Source organism: Lepisosteus platostomus, chromosome 2 (assembly GCF_059453375.1).
Source record: "Lepisosteus platostomus isolate fLepPlt1 chromosome 2, fLepPlt1.hap1, whole genome shotgun sequence".
NCBI lineage: Eukaryota > Metazoa > Chordata > Actinopteri > Semionotiformes > Lepisosteidae > Lepisosteus > Lepisosteus platostomus.
In genome coordinates this window covers 34,905,247-34,928,001 of record NC_142612.1, presented here as the reverse complement: position 1 = coordinate 34,928,001, position 22,755 = coordinate 34,905,247, and the positions used below count along the sequence as shown (strand labels likewise).

The 22,755-nt window shown below is 36.0% G+C and overlaps 1 protein-coding gene across 2 annotated transcripts in view; it reads right to left on the bottom strand.

Moving 5' to 3' along the window:
• Positions 1 to 889: 889 nt before the first annotated feature.
• Positions 890 to 22,755, bottom strand: part of pdxka (pyridoxal (pyridoxine, vitamin B6) kinase a) — a 134,722-nt gene continuing 112,856 nt past the window's right edge. For both annotated transcript variants that reach the window (XM_088607346.1, XM_088607338.1), the window contains exons 10-12: positions 22,017 to 22,153; positions 9,583 to 9,649; positions 890 to 5,180 (exon numbers count right to left, since the gene is read on the bottom strand). In XM_088607346.1, the coding sequence (XP_088463472.1) occupies positions 5,068 to 5,180; positions 9,583 to 9,649; positions 22,017 to 22,153 (317 nt within the window). In that variant the 3' untranslated portion in view covers positions 890 to 5,067. The remainder of the gene's footprint in view (positions 5,181 to 9,582; positions 9,650 to 22,016; positions 22,154 to 22,755) is intronic.

Below are 22,755 nucleotides of genomic sequence, written 5' to 3'. Positions count from 1 at the left end.
CTGTGGAATGATCTAAAGAGGGCTGTACACAGGAGATCCCCTGGCTATCTGAAGGAGCTTGAACTTTTTTGCAAGGAAGAGTGGGATAAAATTGGTGTCCAGGTGTGAAAAGTTGATGGAGACTTATTCACAAAGACTTGCTGCTGTAATAAATGCAAAAGGTGCTTCCACAAAGTATTAGTATGGGGGGAGGGGGGGGGGGTGCACAGTTATGCAATGAGGGTGTTGTAGGTTAATTTCCATATTTTTTCCTAATAATTATCTATTTATTTTTTCCTTGAATTTCGTTAGTTGCAAGGTCACATTAAAGATGGAAAAATGTCTGACATGATTTATCTTGATTTCTGGATTTACATCACAAAAACCTGCAATTTCAATAAGGGTGTGTAGACTTTTTATATCCACTGTATCTACAGTATATCCAAACATTCTATATACTTTTGTATTTCTTCCCTATAGTGTTTTTGATAAGGATGTAAAAGAATCTAGAGTACATATAGTAGATGCCTAGATCACTTTTACACAGTCTGGGATCACCTTTGCAATATGTTCCTACTTAATGTTGTAACTTGGTTCTTGTCACTGTTAAATCTAATTTGCTATGTTTTCTGATCTCTTTATTTTTGTAACTAATGCAAATTTAGTCAGCTATCTATATCATAATCTACATCAAATAAAATAAAATAGGATAACAGTATATCACACTGGTATCATAAAAGCATTGACCAAACCACTGCTCATGGCTGAGCACTGATGAGTAAACAATCTTAAATAGTACTCATTGCATGTCACTTTCTGCTCAGCACATGATTTGATGCTTGACCTGCATAGGATATAGAAGATGGTTTTGCTCACAAATGCAAAAAAAACAAAGACGCACAGGTAATATATATTTTTTTTTGTTTATTGCATTATACCATATTATATAAATGTGAATTTGTACACTACAATCTTCATTGTAACATGTTATAAAATATTCAGACTCAAAAAACAAATCACTTAAAACCTTACTAAACAATCAAATACTTTCATTAAGAAAAAATAACAGAAAGCAAAGACTATCACTTCAACTGGTAGGGACAGACATGGTCACAGAGAAAGAGGAAGGGGGTGCCCAACTATGACATCAGTAATGCAAACACCACAGAGAAGTCCCTGCCTTGAGTCACCTCTCTGTGTGAATGTGTTCCAGCTTAGTGACATTCCTACTGTACATTGGTAAGTAGCTGTTTATCCAGTTCAGAAAGTTTTAATGCAGAAAAACATTGGTGCAAATTGAATTTTGATCCATTACAGGACAATAATTTGAAAATCATGTTTTAAATCAGTTAAACTATCAGATCTAGCAAAAATTAAGTCATAAATCCCAGGAGCAGAGAAGATACAGTACATACAGTAATTCAGTTTTCTGCATTACTGTATTGCTGCATTACTGCATCCTGTTTTGTTTATGTCTGTTAGAACTTTTGTAACATAATGAAATCATACTTCTTTATCCTTATTTATACTACATATTTTTATAACAACCCTCCTTATATTTACAAGTTTTTTTTGCGTTTTCTTATTTGATTGTGTTATATTGATAGCTTTGCTTGCTTCAGTTGTAAAGTTGTCCTCATACTTAACTAATTTCTAACTTACATATACAGTAGATGCATCTTTACATCTGTGATATATACCAGCCTCCCTTCTTACATTGTGTATCACGAAAGTCAGGGATTTGACTAAATGTCCAATTTAGTTAGAACTCTGCCATTCTGTTAAGCATGAGAACCATGTTAAACTCTCTTAAAAACATTTTAGGAGGTTTGGATACAATATTATTCTAAAGATATAACATTTTTTTTTTCAAATAGGCCAACACATATTTCCAGCACATATTTAAACCACTGCATTAAAGGGACCATAATTCTTCATATATCTATATATCTTACTTCATGCACAGTACAAGTTATAGTATTATGTAATACAGCATATTCAAATAAATGACAGTTCTGCTTTGGACATTTCTTCCTTTATATTTAAGTTGAACCAAAAAAGAAAAGAAAAGAACTGCCTGCTTAAAGATTCACCTGGACTCTGATGTTTATTTTCTGGTTTTCTGTGCAAAAAACCGTGCAAACAAAAGGAAATAAATTTGTATGAGACTTGGCTGTAGTATGTGTCGACTTGCCAAGCAAGTCAACAAGAAACAGTGGCCTCTTTTCATCAGCACTGGTTACAGCAAGGCCTTTTCTTCTATCCCCACATGACTCACACCCCAACCCCTATAAAGAGAAAACACGCAAAGCTACAATAGAGAAAAACAGTTCAGAGGGTCAAAGTGGAAAGTGGAAGAGGAATACATTTCAGAGCTGCATCAACCTAAAAGGATTCCTGGGATTCAAAAGAATAATGTGGTCCACATTATTAAAAAAAACTGTTCCCTTTCACACCATTGGACAGTCAAATATAGCGTAGTGAAATTGATAGCAAAGCTTGAAAGCTTTATTCACAAGGGCACAATGGGGACTTGTTGCCCTGTGTTATAGTAACAACAGAACAACAAAAACACTGATGAAATAATGGCTTAGTACATTTAAGACACTGTTGTTAAAGTTAAAGAGCAGAGGTTAGGGCTCTGAACTGGTGATTTAAATTGGGTTCAAATGTAAGTTACTTTGGATAAAAGTTCATGTAAATATTTACATTAATAAGAATAATTTATTGAAATCTTTTATATTTAATATGGATTTTACAGAGGAAAATACAGTACTTATACATTCCTAAGTCAGCTAGGATAAAATACAATATAGTATACATTTGCTTCTACAATCAAATTTGTAGACTAAAACTTTATTCCAGATGCACTCAGTATAAGTACTTGGAAAATGTGAATATAAAATGTGAAAATAAGATTTATAATTAATTTTATTTTTTGTAATGGATTTGAAGTGTTGATTTATAAGAAATAATCATCTCACATATACAGGTGTGGCTTGTAGGTGACATTCTGGTGCAGTGGTTACTTTTGCTGTCTTGCAACGCTGTGGCCCTGGGTTCAATTCCTGACCTGGGAAGCTATCTGTGTGGATATGCTCTCCCTGTGTTTTCATGGGTATCCTACAAGTGCTCTGGATTCTTCCTACTGTTAGAAGACCACAGTCCTAAGACATATTAGTAGCTTTACTAGCTACTGGGAAAATTGGCCCTGGTGTGAGTGTGTGTGACTGTGTCCTACAATAGATTAGCATCCTGTTCAGGGTGTGCCCAGCCTTGTGCCCATTGCTTGCCAGGAGAAACTCCAGCTCCCCTGTGAGCATGAATTGGAGGAAGCGGTTAATAAATGAATGGATGGGTGAAGGTGTAGCTTGTGACTGTCCAAGGAACAAACAGTCTGAGTAAATAGGCTGTGAAAGATTTGTTCACCATAAGAGTTTCTCTTTTGCATGGAATCTAAAAAAACATAAAAATGAAAATTTGTCTACACTTTGTATTAATATTTAGGAAGAACAATTGTCATTTGTAATTTTAAATCTACACAGACAACATTACATTTGCCTGAAAGAGATATATTAGATATAATTTGATATGTCAAAACAGTTATTTCTCAACTATAGATTTCAATGGAAAACTTCAATCATTTAAGAGACACAATTTATTCAGGTTAGAGCTCAGAATATTTAAGTTGTGCAATGTGCAGTGTGGATTCAAGTCTCCACTGTGAGCACTGTACCCTTGAGCAAATCACTGTGCTCCAGGTGTTATAGTCCACCCTGTTATATAAATGGGTACCAGGATGGCTGGTGGTAACACTGCAATGGTTCACAGTTCCAGCCAATGGGAGAGTCAATGCTCCAGGGGCGCTGTACAATAGCTGACCCTGCGCTCTGACACCAAGCTCTCTCCCTGTCTGTGTGTCTGTGTCTGTGAGAGCAAGCTGGGGTATGCAAAAAGACGAATTCCTGATGCAAGAAATTGTATAGGGCTAATGAAGTGATGTTAATACTCTTAACCTGCTAAATGCTGCAAAAGACAGGCCTTCACTGATAAGCAACTAGTCTAAAGTTTGAACGTTATTTTCCTTTATTTCTAAGACAGAGAACTTCAATGAACATCATGACATAGGAAAATGTATGTCTAGGAATTCCAGCAGTAAATGAGAGAGAAGCTTATCCAGATTACCACAATGGTGCATTTAATACTGCATTTAAAACTATACAAATAACAATAGAATGCAGATAAAACTGTTTAAAAGTCACAGTAGAATTTTCCAGATACAACAAAAACTAAAGCATTGAATACCTAACATTGAATGCTGAGGAATAAATTATGGAATACATCAATCATAACGCAAAAGGGCATGTGATTTTTTTCAATCTAATTGAATTGAGCCTAGAAAATTAATCTATTTTAGGTTGTCTGCAAATCTCACAGCTGTGTGTTTGCACCAAACTGTTTTAACATGCCATAAGGACTCTTTGCCGCTAAACTAATGGCAAAACTTTGTTGAACAATGCTATGTCTAACCAGAATATCATTCAAATAAACTTGTAATGAGCAATCATCCTTTAAATCCAAGGTTTTGTTGTGAAGACCCAATCAGTCATAACTTCTGTGTTTACACAAAAGCAACTGCATGGTTAAATAATTTTTTATTTAAAAATAGTGATTATGCCTAAATTGATCTGCACTGGACAATAATAAAATAACAAGCTGTTATTTAGTGAAAAAATGCAAGCTGACTATAAAGGCTCTTTACAATTAAGCCAATGAAGCCTGAATAAACAATACTTTAATGGTTACAGGAAAGAAATTCAGATTTCAATATTTTCAGCCATGAGTGGACCTCCAGACCACTAGGGTAAATTAAAAACAAGGTTAATGCAGCTCTAGAGAAAAAGGGAAAGGGGACACACTATATCCAGGCCACTCTACTTCTTTCTCTTGAATATCCCACCACTTATACCCTGCTAGTTTCTGACTTATGGAAATGTTGTGCTCTGTAGTAGATCTAAGGCAATGACACATTACAGGTAAAATGTACAACATCTATACATTGTGCGGTTAACAGGGTGGATATGTTATTTAAAGCACTGTGGCTTCTATCACGATTTCCGGGTTCTCTATATCCATTTTGCTCTGAACCATCCGGAGCTCCAGCTGGGAGGCACTAGGCTTCTTCCCATCTCCGGCCATAGCTGCAGAGAAAACCAAAGACATCAGCACAACTGCCCATGGTGCTCTGCCTTTGTTTTGCCCAGTGGGACTGATTTGTCCACATAAACAACAAACAACATGTAGAATACATCGAAAACATATAAAAATTAAAGATTATCCTAAAACTACATTTTTCAATTATAGACCTTAGAGTCCTCTTCTTGTTTTCATTCTAATCCAAACTCTTCTTTTTATTCCAGAGGTGTTATATAGTGAGAAAAGAAGCAGAAGAGAAAGAGCAGGCCACTTAAAATGCTTAGAGATAAGATGTCATGCTGTGTAGCGTAGGTATGGAATCTACATATGCCATTAAAAGGGCTGTAAAAATCTAAAATGATGAATACTAATTTTTAAACTTAAATACTCATTAACTCGTTAACTTATTTTAACAATGACTGGTCCACTTAAGGACATTCACTTTAATATTAATAACTTTGTAAAAGTTATTAATATTAATAACCTTGTTAATATTAATTAACTTTGTAAAATGGTACTTTTTTTTGATAGTTTTAGGTTTGAAGCAGGTTTTCCAATTCTTAACAAGCTTCTGAGTCCCTGCTGAGGAGAAACAGAATTATACTGCAGCCACCATCATGCTTGTAGGAATGATTTTGACTAAATGATCCACTTTGTTAGATTGGCATCAGATGTAAATCTTTGCATTTAGACCAAATAGTTTCAATTCTTTCTGAACTGACAATAAAATGTTTTGTCACATGTTTGCAGTACCATATAGGTGTTTTGTTGCAAACTCCATGTAGTATTGGAGATACGTTTTATTCAGTTCCATACATGTCCCCTTTGTGGAATAATAGCAATATTGTTTACTCATTGACATTTTCTCTTATCTCTGCCACTGTAACTCTTTCAAAGACAATGTTGGCCTCACGCAGCCAAATCGTCTTATTTCTTTTCTACTCTTTTTAGCATGGAATAAACCTTTACTTGTTCCTTTACAATTTCCCCATTGCCTGGCAGCTCAGTTTAAAGGGAAAGCCTGATTTAGGCAGTGTCTGGGTTGTATGATGCACTTCTATATTACATTTCTTAATGGTTGTCTTCTCCAAGCTCAAAGTTAAATTTGGGGTCTTTGATTTTTTTAGATTTTTCACCTGATATATGCCTTTATACAACTTCATTCATAAGCTATTTTGAAAGATCCTTGAAATTCACTGCCCAACTGACAGATCTTAAGAGATATATTAACTCTGAAATCAGTGAAATGCAATTATTTCATACAGACTTACTTCTTTTACTTTATTGTCTCAGATGGGATAAAGACATAACACATTACACAATACATTTAACACAATGATGAAAAAGAATATATATATATAAATAAAGTAAAATATACAGTCAATAGTCCAAATTGAGCAGGTTTATAGCTGTGGGAATTAAAAGATGACAGTCCTATTGCTCTTGAATCTAGGCTGTCTAAATTGATGCCTAGATTGAAGAAAGTCACATTCATTGTGCAAGGGGTTTTCTAGAGTCTAGATTAAATTATGAGAGTAATCTCCATTAATAAGAGTAGTTGAATGATGTTAAGGCTGATGAGAAATCTATAAATAAAAGCAGAGCACGTATGTTAGGACCTTCTAGATAAGGAATATAAGAATCAGTAATGTGCATATGTGTAAAGGGTAGCATCTTTGATTGATCTTCTAGCCCTGTAAGCAAACTGCATGGGCTCCAGTAGGAACAATATCTGGTGAAGCCTTTTAACAGTTTTCTCAAATAACTTAATTAATAAGTAAGTAAAGTAAAAATAATTAAAAAGGTCAATGCTATAGAAAAGAACTTTGTGTTTCGGGGCATTTGTGTTTTGCAGCTGGTTTGATTGTTGCCCATTTCCAAATTTTAGGTACTTTCTGCTGATTCAGATACATTGAAAATACAATGAAATATAGTACTGAGCTGCTCAGCACATGACCTCAGTAAGTGTCCACTGATGTTAGCATATCCAGGACTTTTACTGACATTGTTGTCTTGAAAATATGTGAAACGCATTGTGCATCAAATTCAATCTGAGTGGTAGCAGTGAGCTTCTCTTTAAGTTCCCTTATTTCTCCACTAAATTCAATTCAAGCTTTATTGTCCCCTAGGAGAAATTTGTTTTATGAAACAGTCAAACACAATACAATGGCAAATACACATCATCAAAAGGGAAGAGAACACAGTACTGTTAAAGGAGAAAAGAAACAAGAGACAAGGTAGTTACTTGGCATTGTTTAAGAGTGTAATTGCAGTGGGAATTAAAGATTTCCTGAGTCTGTTGGTTTTACACCTGGGGGTACAGAGGCATCTCCCACATGGGAGAAGTGTAAATTCACAATGGAGGGGGTGAGACACACACTCCATGATGCTTTTGGCTTTCTCAGTCACCCTCTGTTTGTAAAGGATGCTTAAGTTGATTTGATTATTCCTGGTTATTTTGCCACTTATATACACTAATTTACCCAGCCTATTACAATTACCGGTACTTAAGTTGCCAAACCAACAAGTGAAGCAGTATCTTAAGACACTTTCAATTAATGATTTGTAGAAAAGTGTAAGGATAGTTTTATCTACCTTAAAGTAACTGAGTTTTCCAAGAAAGAAGAGTCTCTGTTGGCCTTTTTTATAGTGTCACAACACTATTTATAGTGTCCCATTTTAGGTTTTTGTCAATGACCAGTAGTCATCAACAATTTCAACAGGCTGACCATCAATTATAATGGGTTGAGGGGGTGTTGTTTTTTTTCCTAAAATCAATAACCAGTTCCTTTGTTTTTGTCAAATTTAAATTTAGGGAGAACTCGTTGCACCAGTTAGTAAAATAATTTAGAATGGGCCCATGATGGTATTCCGTGTCCTTTAATAAACTGACCAGGACTGTGTCATCAGCAATCTTAATGAGATGTTTATCTGTGTGTTTGCATATGCAATCATTAGTGTACAAAATATACAGCAGAGGTGACAAGACACAGCCCTGTGATCCAATTGATGTGTAGCGAATGTCAGATAAGCACTTCCCCAATTTTACCTTTTGAAACCTGTTAGTTAGGAAGTCTAGCACCCACCTTATCAAGTTCTCATTCACATTGAAGTACTTTGAGAGTTTCTGTGCAAGCAACAGTGGTTGTATTGTGTTGAAAGCAGAGGAGAAGTGAGCAAATAAAATCTTTACAAAGGTCCAGATGTTGATAAACCAGATTTAACATTGTGTTTATTGCATCATCTACTCCCCTCCTTTCCCTGTATGCAAACTGTATGGGGTTGATGAGGGCTTGTGTGCTCTTTGTGATGTGTTGCTTCACTATTCTCTCAAGAGTTTTCATTGGGAGAGAGGTGAGGGCTACCAGCCTTTAGCTGTTAAGGCCACTAGGCTTGGCAGTTGTAGGAATAAGAATAATGATGGATTTCTTCCACAGAGAGGAAATGATTTGTAAGTTTAAGGAAATCTGGAAGAGCAAAATGTTGCAATGCTGATCTGCACTAGATTGTAGGACCCTACCACATACATTATCTGGATCTGCACTTTTCCTAATATCGATTTTCCTGGGAAAAACTAAGGTTGCTGCTGGAAGAGGTGTAAGTGGGGCCAGCAGGGGGCGCTCATCCTACGGTCCATGTGGGTCGTAATGCCCCAGTATGGTGACGGGGACACTATACTGTAAACAGGCGTCGTCCTTCGGATGAGACGTAAAACCAAGGTCCTGACTCTCTGTGGTCATTAAAAAAGAGTAGGGGTGTAACCCCTGCGTCCTGGCCAAATTTCCCATTGGCCCTTACCAACCATGGCCTCCTAATAAACCCCATCTATAAATTGGCTTCATTACTCTGCTCTCCTCCCCACTAATAGCTGATGTGTGCTGATCGTTCTGGCGCACTATGGCTGCCGTCGCATCGTCCAGGTGGATGCTGCACATTGGTGGTGGTGGAGGGGAGTCCCCATTACCTGTAAAGCGCTTTGAGTGTAGTGTCCAGAAAATCGCTATATAAGTGTAAGCAATTATTATTATTATTATTATTATTATTATTATTATTATTATTATTATTATTAAAGCGGGTATAAAACACATTCAGATCTTTGGCCAGCTGTTGCCCACAGGCAACATTCTACATACTGAAGGCCAATAATAATAATACTTATAGGGCATCATAAATCTATGAGAAGCTGTTTTTTGTTACAGTATATTCAGTTCATTTGAAAATCACAGAGCAAACAAGTTTGAAAAGATTCCTTGGGATTGAGCCTCTCGAATGTGACTGTAGATCTTTTAACCCACTGTGAACCTGGAGAACATTTGGAGGTTTCACAGGAAACAGAATACGACTTGACAAAATGTTTGCAACATAAACATACAAATCCATGTTTCCACTTATTTCAGGTAATTTTACCTTTTGCACAAGAGATGGTCCTCTTTAAGACATGATGCATTACTGAAACCGTCTTCTCACAGGCTGTCTGGGAAAGTAAGAATATTGATCAAAACAATAAAATATAAAATAGTAACCTTACTAAACAAAGCAGCACATCATAGCCATGACTAATTCGCCACCTACAACATGCCAAGAGTTCATTAGAAAATACCATGTTAGAATGTATTACAATGACAAGTTGTGCTAAATGCAAAGGTAGGGAATGCAAACTACTGGATGAAATGATTTGAAGAACTATAGTTAACTGATTTGAATGGAAACATTAGGTACTGGGAGATTAAAGTGAGAATAATATAATTAATTCTACTACAATGTGATCGTAGGATGAATACATAACGTTCTCCACTATGATAATGCAATAGACAGATATCTTAGTGTGACTGCAACCCATTGTGATCTGCTTCTACCAGGAAAACATTACAACCCGAAAGGGTGTCAGTGATGATTTCCCGAGGACAGTTATTTTCTTTTCACTACTATAAGAACATTTAAAGTGCAGTCTCACCTAAAATTTAAGCATCAGCTCAAATATGTACTCTGATTCAATTTCCAAAACAGAACACCCCCTCAGATGTACAGATTTCCTAATAAAAGGGGTGAGATGGGCTTCTGAATAGTCCTGTATGTACCCTCCAGTTTGACATTGTCTTTGAATTTTGGAGTTTCACCCTTTCTATCCAAGTAAATTATTTTAAAAAGCCTGCTTTCTCCAAAAGTTATTTGTATGAGTGTTTAGATGACTGGATAGCTGAATATGAGCTACATTCAGTGTATGTGAGTTACGTTTTAACTGCAGCCTTAAAAACATAAACAGGTCTATTTGCAACCTCACAATGAATTTACAATGAATACAAAAATGTATCTTTTTTACATTTTTTGTAACAAACCACCACTGGCTTAAAACATACGAGATATGGGTTTGCCAGTAATAGGTAAGAGCATTTTATTTTAAAAGTACAGAGAAAGGTTAAGCAAAGTGCTTAAGGTGCCTAGAGATAACCCATGCAGACACAGATAGAAAATGTGGACTCAAGACAGATGCTCAAAGCCAGAACTGAACAATGAAGCAAAAGCACTAACTGCCAAGCCAACAAAAGCTCAACAAAACTCCATTTAAAATGGAAAAAGCTTTCAGTCTGCATAAATGGCAAACATTTTGCTCGTAGTTATCTCTGCTACTCTTACAACACAGAGCCAGGGTCTTTTTGGCTTCACTTCCTTCACTAGCAGTGCCAAGAGATAAGATAATTCTCACTTCACCTTTCCTACAGATGCAGCCATTCAAAGTGCGCGGTACAGACACGTACCGGCGATAAATGGCTACGGCGTCGTGCATCGTGACGCGTGATGACGCAAAATACTGCGGTACGTGATTGGTTGACCGACAGGGGCACTCGTGGTCCGTTGGTCGGTCGTAGAAAGATTTACAGTAAATGTCTTTACTGTGCCCGTTTTAGCATTGAATATTTATATGGAATTTTACCACTGAAGGGAAATCTTAGTAGCTGAGCATAAAAAGAATAGGAGCATACTGTAACGCGTGTGAAGGCCATAAACAATATTAATTTTGGAACATAAACATACAGTATATGGCTGGTCTCGGTACTTTAAATAAAAAATACACACCAGTATTCCATTTCTCCCTAAACATTTTAAGCTTCGAAGTCTTTAACTAACGTGATACCGGAGTCAACAAGCATACTTTTAGAATTTGATTAAAAGGGAATATAATATGGAATCGCATATCTAAAGAAATTAATAACGATATAATTATATTCATGTACCGGAACACAAGAATAGTACACGCTGTACATTGTCTGTTGATAATGTTTCTGTAGTACTTTTTCAGCACTCTGCATGTGACCTTGCCGGCGGCGCTGTGGGTTAGGTTCCTGACTCCCACGTCACACGCTCTGTGTTTGAATCCCGCTGGAGCCATGACTTTTTTTTTTAACAAACATTTCTTTGAAAAAATAAAACGTTTCCCTGGCTCAGGGATTAAATAAAACCTCACACACACCAAACAAATTTATATTTCTAAATATCACAACATGATCGAATCTAAGTCATTTTAATAACAATGAATAGTCACCTATGCATTACAATATAAACATTTATATTGATTTAAATCGCGTTTTGATTTAAATCGCAAACGTGGGTTTAAATATATGTGTTTTTTGATTCACAATCAGACAAATGCAACATAAACTGATATCTTTGTCTTCTAAGTATCTTAATAAACTTTCAGCATAGCTTTCTCCCCGTTTAGATTTATTGTTCTTGGGATCTTGGGATCAAATGTGGAAAGATTAGATTGTAATCGTTTTTATTTTTTAAATACATTTGAGAAAAGTGTAATCTATACTAAAAAGCTGTACACCACCTGCTATAAAGATACATATTGTAATACTTTCGGGTTTGACAGACACAAGAACTCAGACTTGCGGAGTTAAAGCAAGTTAAAGCCTTGATTTTATATATCACCTTTAAAAGTGGCATCCCAAAGCAAAGTAAATACCCAACACTGATTGTACCCATTTGTCATGCTAATAAAGTACCTTTAATTGAATTGAATTGAGAGAGAGAGAGAGAGAGGAGGGGGGGGGAGGGCGAGCGAGAGAGTACAGCCAGGACAGACAGGCATCGCATATCTAAGCAAATAGCATTATAACCTTGTTCATGGACAAACAGTGGCATGTAAAATTAATAATTTGGGTGTCTCCTCTTGCCAGAAAGCTCTAAATTGCATTTTGAGTACGGTTTTTGACTTTTTTTAAATTGTAACCTATAAATAAAGCTGAAACTGTTTAGACTTTTAATTATTTTAAAATAGTCTTCTTTAGGTGTGAGGGCAGGAGTGGATCGCAGCAGGCATAATCAGCAAATTAGGAAAACAAAAAACAGGACAGGTGAGACGTGTATCCAGAGAGCGAGTGATCAGAAAAAGGAACAGCTGTTACGCCCAGGTTTTACGCTCTCTATCTGCTGAATGAATAAAAGCATTTTATTAAAAACGCATTTGCGTTTGTCTGGGTATTTACTTTGTAATCTGTGGTTTACATCTACTGTATTGCTTTGAGATGCCACTTTTAAAGGTGATATGTAAAATAAAGTTTTTTATTATTGTTATAGAGAAACAGATCAGATTTTCCCTGGTTCAGAAAAAAAGATCTGAAGTGCTTAAACCTACCTTCCTTAATTAGATGTATTTAAAACAGTGAACTACTGTAGGTGTAACATAACATTCAGAAATACAATCGAGAATAGTTTTGTGGTGTTTGTATAGATGAAATGTTCCTAAAACGTATAACGTAACAAAATTAAAGACGATTAAAATCTGTCATCTTTCCACTTGTATGTCATCGGAAAATACAAGAAGTTTCTGCTTTGTGTAAGGATGGTATCAAAAAGTAATCTAAGTGGTGAGAAAGCTGTGCTGTGATAATTAAGGGACTTAAAAGTAAAAGGAGATGCTTCATATTGTTTGACTAATTTTAAAAACTAAGTTATAAATGCAGACGCTCTCTCTTAATATCTAATATCTTTTAGATTATTATAGAGAAAAAGAGGCTGTACAGTATGGGTTACAATATAAACATTTACTGTCAACCTTTAAATCAACAATTGATTTAAAGACGACCTGTCAAAGCGCAATGAAACCTATTACTCGATTCTTATGGACTCCCAGTCCCGCCAGGGATTAAAAAATAACATGGAATCGCGTATCTAAAGAAATAACAGTATACAGTAACTATGTTCATGCACAAACAATAGCATGTTACATTATTAATTTGGGGGTCTCCTCATGCCAGAAAGTGCTAAATTGCATTTTGCCTCAACACTCCATACTCAACAACGATAATTCACAAACAGCCAGAACATGTAGCTCCACATTCCCAAATAGACCTCATTTCCATAGCCCCACCCCTTATGCAAAACCAACACCCCTCCCCTGTTCTCTCTCTCCGCTGGCATTTGTAATTGTTTTTATTTTTAAATAAATTTTAGCAAAGTCATGTATTTTAAAAATCTTAAGATTTCTTTATTTATGTCTTTATTTAGTGGTTTCATTAGTGACAAAGGCTAAACTTTCTTGGAAAAATGTATTTTATATAAACCATGTTTGCTATTAATTCATTTAGGGCTAGAATATGTTCATTGTCTTCCAATGAAAGAAGGGTTCCTTTCGCCATAGTCGGGTTGACATTAGATGCTTGCCACGCCCAGACTGTTACACCAACGCATTAGCATGTTAAAGTGATTTCATTGAGGAGCCTACAGATGCAGCCATTCAAAGTGCGCGGTACAGACACCGCAGTACAGATACCGCAGGTAAGATGATAGCGATACCGCGGTGCGTGATTGGTTGACCGACAGGGGCACTCGTGGTCCGTTGGTCTGTCGTAGAAAGACTTACTGTACTGTAAACGTCTTTACTGTGCCCGTTGTAGATATTGAATTTTACCACTGAAGGGAAATCTTAGTAGCTGAGCATAAAAAGAATAGGAGCATACTGTAACGCGTGTGAAGGCCATAAACGATATTAATTTTGGAACGTAAACATACAGTATATGGCTGGTCTTGGTACTTTAAAGAAAAAAATACGCACCAGTATTCCATTTTCCCTAAACATTGTAAGCTTCGAAGTCTTTAACTAACGTGATACCGGAGTCAACAAGCATACTTTTAGAATTTGATTAAAAGGGAATATAATATGGAATCGCGTATCTAAAGAATTTAATAACGGTATGATTATATCCGTGTACTGCGGCAGGACTGTGTAAGGCTGTTTCGCCTGCCTGATCATGCGGGCTGTCTTGTAGCCTACTGGTTTAGGTGCGTACACACAACTGGCAGGTTGTGTGTTCGAATCCAGCTGGTGCTGGACTTTTCATTTTTATTTATTTATTTTTTAATCGCGTAACATAAACATATTACCGTATGCAAACTGTACTGTATACAGTATGTATATGTATATTTAATGTCTTAACTGTGCCCGTTTGATTGAATTTAAAAAAAATATTTAACACGAACATTAAGCTGCTTACATCTTCCGCCTGAGAACAGTCACCAGTTGCTACCCAACGCAGAATGGTGATTGGCTGACACCATCTGACACCCCTCTGATTGGAGAAAAAAGACGTGCTGGTGTGCTATACCAGGAAGAGGATTTCTTTCAATTCAAAACATGTATTTTAAAAGTTTAAGAAGTAAAAACCTTACAGCATACACAGATTTCTAAACTGATCAGGATCGTTATCTTTGTCTCATGCATAATAATGTTCACCGCTCTGTCAAGCAAATTAATAATAAACTTTATTTTATATAGCTTTTTAAACGAATAAGTAATTAGATTGCTCATAAACCTAATCACTTGCTTTTTCTTTTTATTTAGGCTCAGATTTCAACTATAGATCGTATTATTAATAACCATAATAACAACCAACCAACAAAAACAACCATATAAACATAATACCAACCAAAAACATAGATAACAACCACAATACAAAATCAAATAATCAAACCATTTTACACTCGCAAAGTCCTCCAATTATCATAATCCCGCCCCTTATGCAAAACCAAACCTTCCTCCCATCCCAGTTTATCCTGTTTATCATAAACAAAATCCACCTCAATTTTCAACATAAAGCATTACACAAAATCAATACCTCAACACTCCATACTCAACAACGATAATTCACAAACAGCCAGAACATGTAACTACACATTCCCAAACATACCTACTTTCCATAGCCCCGCCCCTTATGCAAAACCAACATCCCTCCCCTGTTCTCTCTCTCCCCTGGCGGTTGTAATTGTTTTTATTTTCAAATAAATTTTAGCAAAGTCATGTATTTTAAAAATCTTAAGATTTTTCTATTTATGTCTTTATTTAGTGGTTTCATTAGTGACAAAGGCTAAACTTTCTTGGAAAAATGTCTTTTATGTAAACCATGTTTGCTATTAATTCATTCAGGGCTAAAATATGTTCATTGTCTTCTAATGAAAGAAGGGTTTCTTTCGCCGTAGTCGAGAGCCTAGCCTTTAACTAGTAAGTACTGTATTTACTGGGTTTTTGAGGGGGGGGGTGTCTTTCGCTGGAAATCTCGCCTCCTACTTTGAAAATACCCGTGAAACCGGTTCAATTCGTCACAGCCAGCACCCATGCAGAGAGTTGGGTTGTACTTGCAGTGCATACAGTACACGCGTTATGCTCTTCGTTAATGTCTGTGAAGTTTTATTTAATCTCTGAGCCATACTGATTCTTCTGGAAGCACACCAGTATTCCACTTTCTCCCTAAACATTTTTAGGATCAGAGTCTTACATGTGGTTATTTCGAAAACGTTTGTACGTGCTCCTTCTTACCATGTTACTGTTTACCGTTACTGACCATATTAAGTTTAAGTGCCTGTGGGCACTTTTCCTGTCCGTGGGGGGTGGACCGTCTTTCATTAGAAGGTTAGTCTGTTCTACTCTGAGAATGTAGGGGGGGTGGGAAGTGCCCGCGGTCATTTAATTAGTATTAAAATCTTAGTTATCTTTCTAGTTCACAGGTTTGCATGCATAATTTAATTTTGAAAGCCACTGAGACATCAGGTACTACTGTTGTATTTATGAAAAAGAAACAAAACAAAAAACATACTAACAACTGTGCCATCCTACTCCTTAGTTAATACATTTTATTATTCATAAACAGTTAACATTGTTAGCAAAATATTTTGAATTATATTTAACCCTATTTTTTCTTTAGTTTTGTATTTAACTTATTATATGATAGTCAGACTTAATGTATATTTGAACAATGAAAATATATTTTTACAAGATTTTACATTAAGCACTTAAAATTAATATGGTTAATAATAGTAAACTGTAACATGCTGTAACAAGATCGGTTAAACTTCGAAGAAAATCCTTTCAGAGAAAATGTTTCAGGTGTGAAGAACAAACCTGTTCCCACACACCCTGCCCCCACTACCATTAGAATATACACAAACATTTTAGCGTTTCATTCTGAGCAGAAGACCCTCACACCTGAAGAGTGCTGGCTGTGACGAATTAAACCGGTTTTACAGGTTTCAATCACAGATTGGGACTCAGTAAAGTAACACACAGCGCCACTGGATTTGATAATACTGTACCTAACCAAAATCCGCAATATGGAAACAGAACCTGTGTAATTGTTGATAGATGATGTACTCGTAACATTTTTTCAAGACGAACTACAACATTTAAAAAATGACTTGTATGTACTTGATATCTCTAATCAATCCACGGGTTCCAGCACAAAACGAAAGTAAAACGCATACCGTTTCGCGCTTCTTATTAGTTGCTCAAAAGTAATTTGACCGTATGAAATGCATAATATAAACCTAGAAACATATACGTGAGCAGTACTTAAGCACTGTAGTATCGGTGTTAAGACATACCTCTCAAATACTGTAAATCAAGTTAAAAATATCTCAAGACCGATTCTGGTCGTAATGAAACCATGTTTCGTGTATGTTTTCTTTTTCATCTTGAAATAACTCATTTCTAAATACCTTTTTCACTGTTAACATCTTGTAGCAACTTTGCGACAAAATATACACTCTGACAGTTCATCCAGCTACCAACATTAAATAAAACAAATCTTAAGATTTCTATTTTTATGTCTTTATTTAGTGGTTTCATTCGAAGCTTACAATGTTTAGGGAGAAATGGAATACTGGTGCGTATTTTTTTCTTTAAAGTACCGAGACCAGCCATATACTGTATGTTTATGTTAAGATTTCCCTTCAGTGGTAAAATTAGATATGAATATTCAATACTTAAACGGGCACAGTTAAGACATTAAATATACATATACATATTGTATACAGTACAGTTTGCATACGGTAATATGTTTATGTTACGCGATTAAAAAATAAATAAATAAAACTGGAAGGTCCAGCACCACCATTATGTTTATATGGTTGTTTTTGTTGGTTGGTTGTTATTATGGTTATTAATAATACGATCTATAGTTGAAATCTGAGCCTAAATAAAAAGAAAAAGCAAGTGATTAGGTTTATGAGCAATCTAATTACTTATTCGTTTAAAACGCTATATAAAATAAAGTTTATTATTAATTTGCTGGACAGAGCGGTGAACATTATTATGCATAAGACAAAGATAACGATCCTGATCAGTTTAGAAATCTGTGTACGCTGTAAGGTTTTTACTTCTTAAACTTTTAAAATACACGTTTAGAATTGAAAGAAATCCTCTTCCTGGTATAGCACACCAGCACGTCTTTTTTCTCCAATCAGAGGGGTGTCAGATGGTGTCAGCCAATCACCATTCTGCGTTGGGTAGCAACGGGTGACTGTTCTCAGGCGGAAGATGTAAGCAGCTTAATGTTCGTGTTAAATATTTTTTTTTAATTCAATTAAACGGGCACAGTTAAGACATTAAATATACATATACATACTGTATACAGTCCAGTTTGCATACGGTAATATGTTTATGTTACGCGATTAAAAAATAAATAAATAAAAATGAAAAGTACAGCACCAGCTGGATTCGAACACCCAACCTGTCAGATGGTAGTCACGCACCTAGACCAGTAGGCTACAAGACAGCTCGCATGATCAGGCAGGCGAAACAGCCCTACATAGCTCTGCCGCAGTACACGGATATAATCATACCGTTATTAAATTATTGAGATACGCGATTCCATATTATATTCCCTTTTAATCAAATTCTAAAAGTATGCTTGTTGACTCCGGTTTCACGTTAGTTAAAGACTTCGAAGCTTACAATGTTTAGGGAGAAATGGAATACCGGTGTGTATTTTTCCTTGTGATATTTTAAGCTCTAGTTGAATGATAGGTGTCGCATTTTAAATCATTTTCGTAGCTAGAAATTATGAAACGCCCTGTTAAAAGCAAGGAAGTTTTTATGCCCCGTTGAAGTAAAACAAAATGCCTGACAAAGTATGGCTTGGACAGATTCCAAGTGCTTGTACAAATGTGCAAAAGAAATTATACTTTGAGTATACAGCTTGTCCAAAGTCATCCATTATTAATACTATTAGTAATATCTTCAGTAAAGGCTTTGATGCATAAATATTTCTGATAAAGGTAGGTTGTGTACTTCTGTCCAACTGAGCAATCTTGCTTTCATAATATATACCAACATTTTAATGACTGATGATTAACATGCTGTAATACACAGTTCAAAATTAAAGGCTCAAATGCTGTACATGAGAGGTTAAGCTCCCCCTGGCGGTTTTACAAGGCGACGCCGGATAGTTAGTCACGTGACACACGTGACACACGTGACACACGTGATACCGCGTGATACTGCGTGATACTGTGACACGCCCACCGGGGTATGCCGCGAAATACCTCACCCATTTTGAATGGCTGCATCTGTAGCTTTCTTAACTAGTAAGTACTGTACTTCCTTGGTTTTGGAGGGGGGAGGTGTCTTTCGCTGGAAATCTCGCCCCCTTCTACTTTGAAAATACCTGTGAAACCGGTTTAATTCGTCACAGCCAGCACTCCCGCTGGCCACCCACATGTTGTGCTCTTCATTAATGTCTAAGACGGAACACATCATTATATCTCATTTTGTATTTCTTTAAAATAAATAGTTTGCCCAGCCTAACAGTATTGTTGTTATTGTTTTTATCCTGTAAAGTGCTTTGAGGAGCCAGCTTTAAAGGCGCCATATACAATAAAGTTCATTATTATTACTATTGTTAATTTGCTGCACAGAGAGGTGAACATTATTACGCAGAAGACAAAGATAGAGATTTACGTTATATTGTGCATTGTGCTGCTGTAATACAGTTTTAAATAATTAAAAGTCTAAACAGTATCAGCTTTATTTACGGGTTTTAAATAAAGGCGATTTAAACGTGATTTAAATCAATATAAATGTTTATATTGTAACGCCTAGGTGACTATTCATTGTTATTAAAATGACTTAAATTCGATCATGTTATGATATTTAGAAATATAAATTTGTTTGGTGCGAGTGAAATTTTATTTAATCTCTGAGCCAGGGAAATGTTTTATTTTTTCAAAGAAATGTTTGTTAAAAAAAAAGTTATGGCTCCAACAGGATTTGAACACAGAGCGTATGACGTGGGAGACAGGAACCTAACCCACAGCTCCACCGGTAAGGTCACATGCAGAGTGCTGAAAAATCACTACAGAAACATATAACGGACAATGTACAGCGTGTACTATTCTTGTGTTGCAGTACATGAATAAAATTATATCGTTATTAATTTCTTTAGATACGCGATTCCATATTATATTCCCTTTTAATCAAATTCTAAAAGTATGCTTGTTTAATCCGGTATCACGTTAGTTAAAGACTTCGATGCTTAAAATGTTTAGGGAGAAATGGAATACTGGTGTGTATGTTTTCTTTAAAGTACCGAGACCAGCCATATACTGTATGTTTAAGTTTTTCCAAATTTAATATCGTTTATGGCCTTCACACGCGTTACAGTATGCTACTATTATTTTTTTTAGTTTAGCTACTAAGATTTCCCTTCAGTGGTAAAATTCCATATAAATATTCAATACTTAAACGGGCACAGTAAAGACATTAAATATACATATACATACTGTATACAGTACAGTTTGCATACAGTAATATGTTTATGTTCCTAAATTAATCTCTTTTATGAGCATGTGAAAGGCATGGTGAATTGATTCTCAAAAATTACTGTACTTTGCATGATTGGAAACAAATGCGTGATTGCGAAATGCTGTGGTGTTACTTTTACAAAGACGGTCAATGAAAAAAAGAATGTGGACCAGGGCAATACTTTGAGTTTACAGCTTGTCCAAGGTCATTCATCACTATTAGCAATATCTTCGTTAAAGACTTTGATGGCAACAGCTCAAACATGAGAGGTTGAGCTTTATTAGCTCCACCTTGCGGAAATTCCGGATACTATTATTTTACTTGCGGTATTATAGGAGGATTTACGGTAACTCGCGGTAGACTGCGTAAAGCGCACCGCAAAATAATGCGGTATCGCCCGCTTGTTTTGAATGGCTGCATCTGTACATCAGTGCTGACAGATTCCAGCTGAGCCTATTGTTGTCCGGTCTCACAGCTTCACGTTTACTAACCTCCAGGTGGGCAGTACTTCCAGCGACATCATTCAGTCATTCACCAACACTTTCACTTTAGACCTAGCATTTTGCACTCTTTCACCTTACCATTTATCTTCTCATTCACAATTCACACACTCGGGCATAACAAGACATAATATGGTTGAAACACTCTGGTTTTTACTTTCTCTGGGCTCCTAGATCTGGCATAATAATAACTGGGCTCCTAAAGTTATTACCCTTCTGTTGAAGAGTACAGGTCTTCTCCACCTGTTATCTTCTTTCTCAGAAACACACCACACCATTCATTCTCACAAATAACGAGCTGGCAACACCTCCTGAGTATTTTTTAATAAAAATCAAACTATATTATTTGTGGTACTGAAATACACAAAACATGATCTCATAAGATATTTGTTAAAGTTAATAAACCAAATCACATATTTTACTTAATTGTAAATTTCTTAGCACTCATATGGATTCCTTTCCAAACTGCTTATACCAATAACCTGTTTGCAAACTATACATAGTATTAAACATTATACATGTATCTCACAGATTACTTAAGATAAAACAGGACAGCACCCTGGGCGGGAAGCCAGTGATGCACAAGGTGTGCATACGCTCACATACACAGGAGAAAAATTCAGACATATAAATTAACATAGGCAGCATGTGTTTGGGAGATAGAAACTGGAGAGAACCCATATGTACACAAATGCACAGAATTGCACCAAGCGCCAAGAGCCCTAACTGAAGTTCTAGTACAACTGCTGTACTAACATAATTCTTGTTAAATTGACAAAATATAGCATTCAAGTCTAATTGTACATTATTGTCGATATAGAATTGAAATGTTGCAATATATTTCAAAGAGTCTCTTCTATTTTAATTTCAACTTAATGAAAAAATTGCATAGTGGCTATTGGTTTATTAGGTCACACTGAAATTCATACGTCAGGACCTCCGTTTAATGTCTCCAGTCATTAATGAGATGCTGGTTTGCAAATTCTAGTCTAGGGTGAAGAATGTTATCTATTGGTCCACCAACACCACTGGAAACCTGGATTTTATTGGAGGTCTCCAATCCCAGTACTGACCAGGCCCGTACTTGCTCTGATTCCGACATCTGAAGAGATCAGGCTACATGATGATAATGCTGCTGTGATATCAACAAGTCACAAATGTATCATTTTATACTTCATCAGGGATATAGAATATTTAAGACAAAAAGGAAAAGAAGAAAAAAGAACTGAAAAACTGAAAAAGAAATGAGAGAATGTATTATTTACCTTCAGATCACTGGGGTGATGGTGAGTCCAAGCCAGCAGCATAGCAGCAAATAAGTCCCCTGTGCCAACGAACACTGCATCCACTTTGGGAATTTCCATACGGATCCGCTGGGTCACTTTTGTACCATCAGGCTTAACTGAGACAAGTTTATTACAGGATAGTTTCAGACCAAGATCACACTCCAAATGTGAAGCTTCAAAGAGCACATGTGCTGCTGGCTAGTTTAACTTTACAAAATAAATTTTAAACCAGGAAACCACAAGACAAGTTTTTCTCATGAAATACGGAAATAGGCCGAAAATTGTGATTAAAATGTTCCTCGACGACTTGTTTTTCATTTTTGTTAACATAAACAAAACACTCATGAAAATAATCCACAATGATGATGATGAAGACAAAATTGCTCTGCATTTTTGTTTGAGTGAATTAAGATAATGACCTGTTTGAGTAAAAGTCATACTGAAATGAATTTCGCCACATGAGGTTCACTGTTTGTAAATTTACTTTCTGTCTGGCAAACAGCAGAATGGCTGTAATGGGTGTAATCCCAGGGCTGTATGTGAACTGTGCAGTCTTTAGGGCTACTGCTGTGTGAGAATCACAAGTACTGGAGTGTGCCATTTTCTCTCTTCTTCTCTTTGATTTTCTAACTGTTCTCCATTTCCAGCTAGTCTTTTTGACACATAATGTCATGAATTCCTATAATTTGTTAATTGATTGGATAAACAATGAGATGTA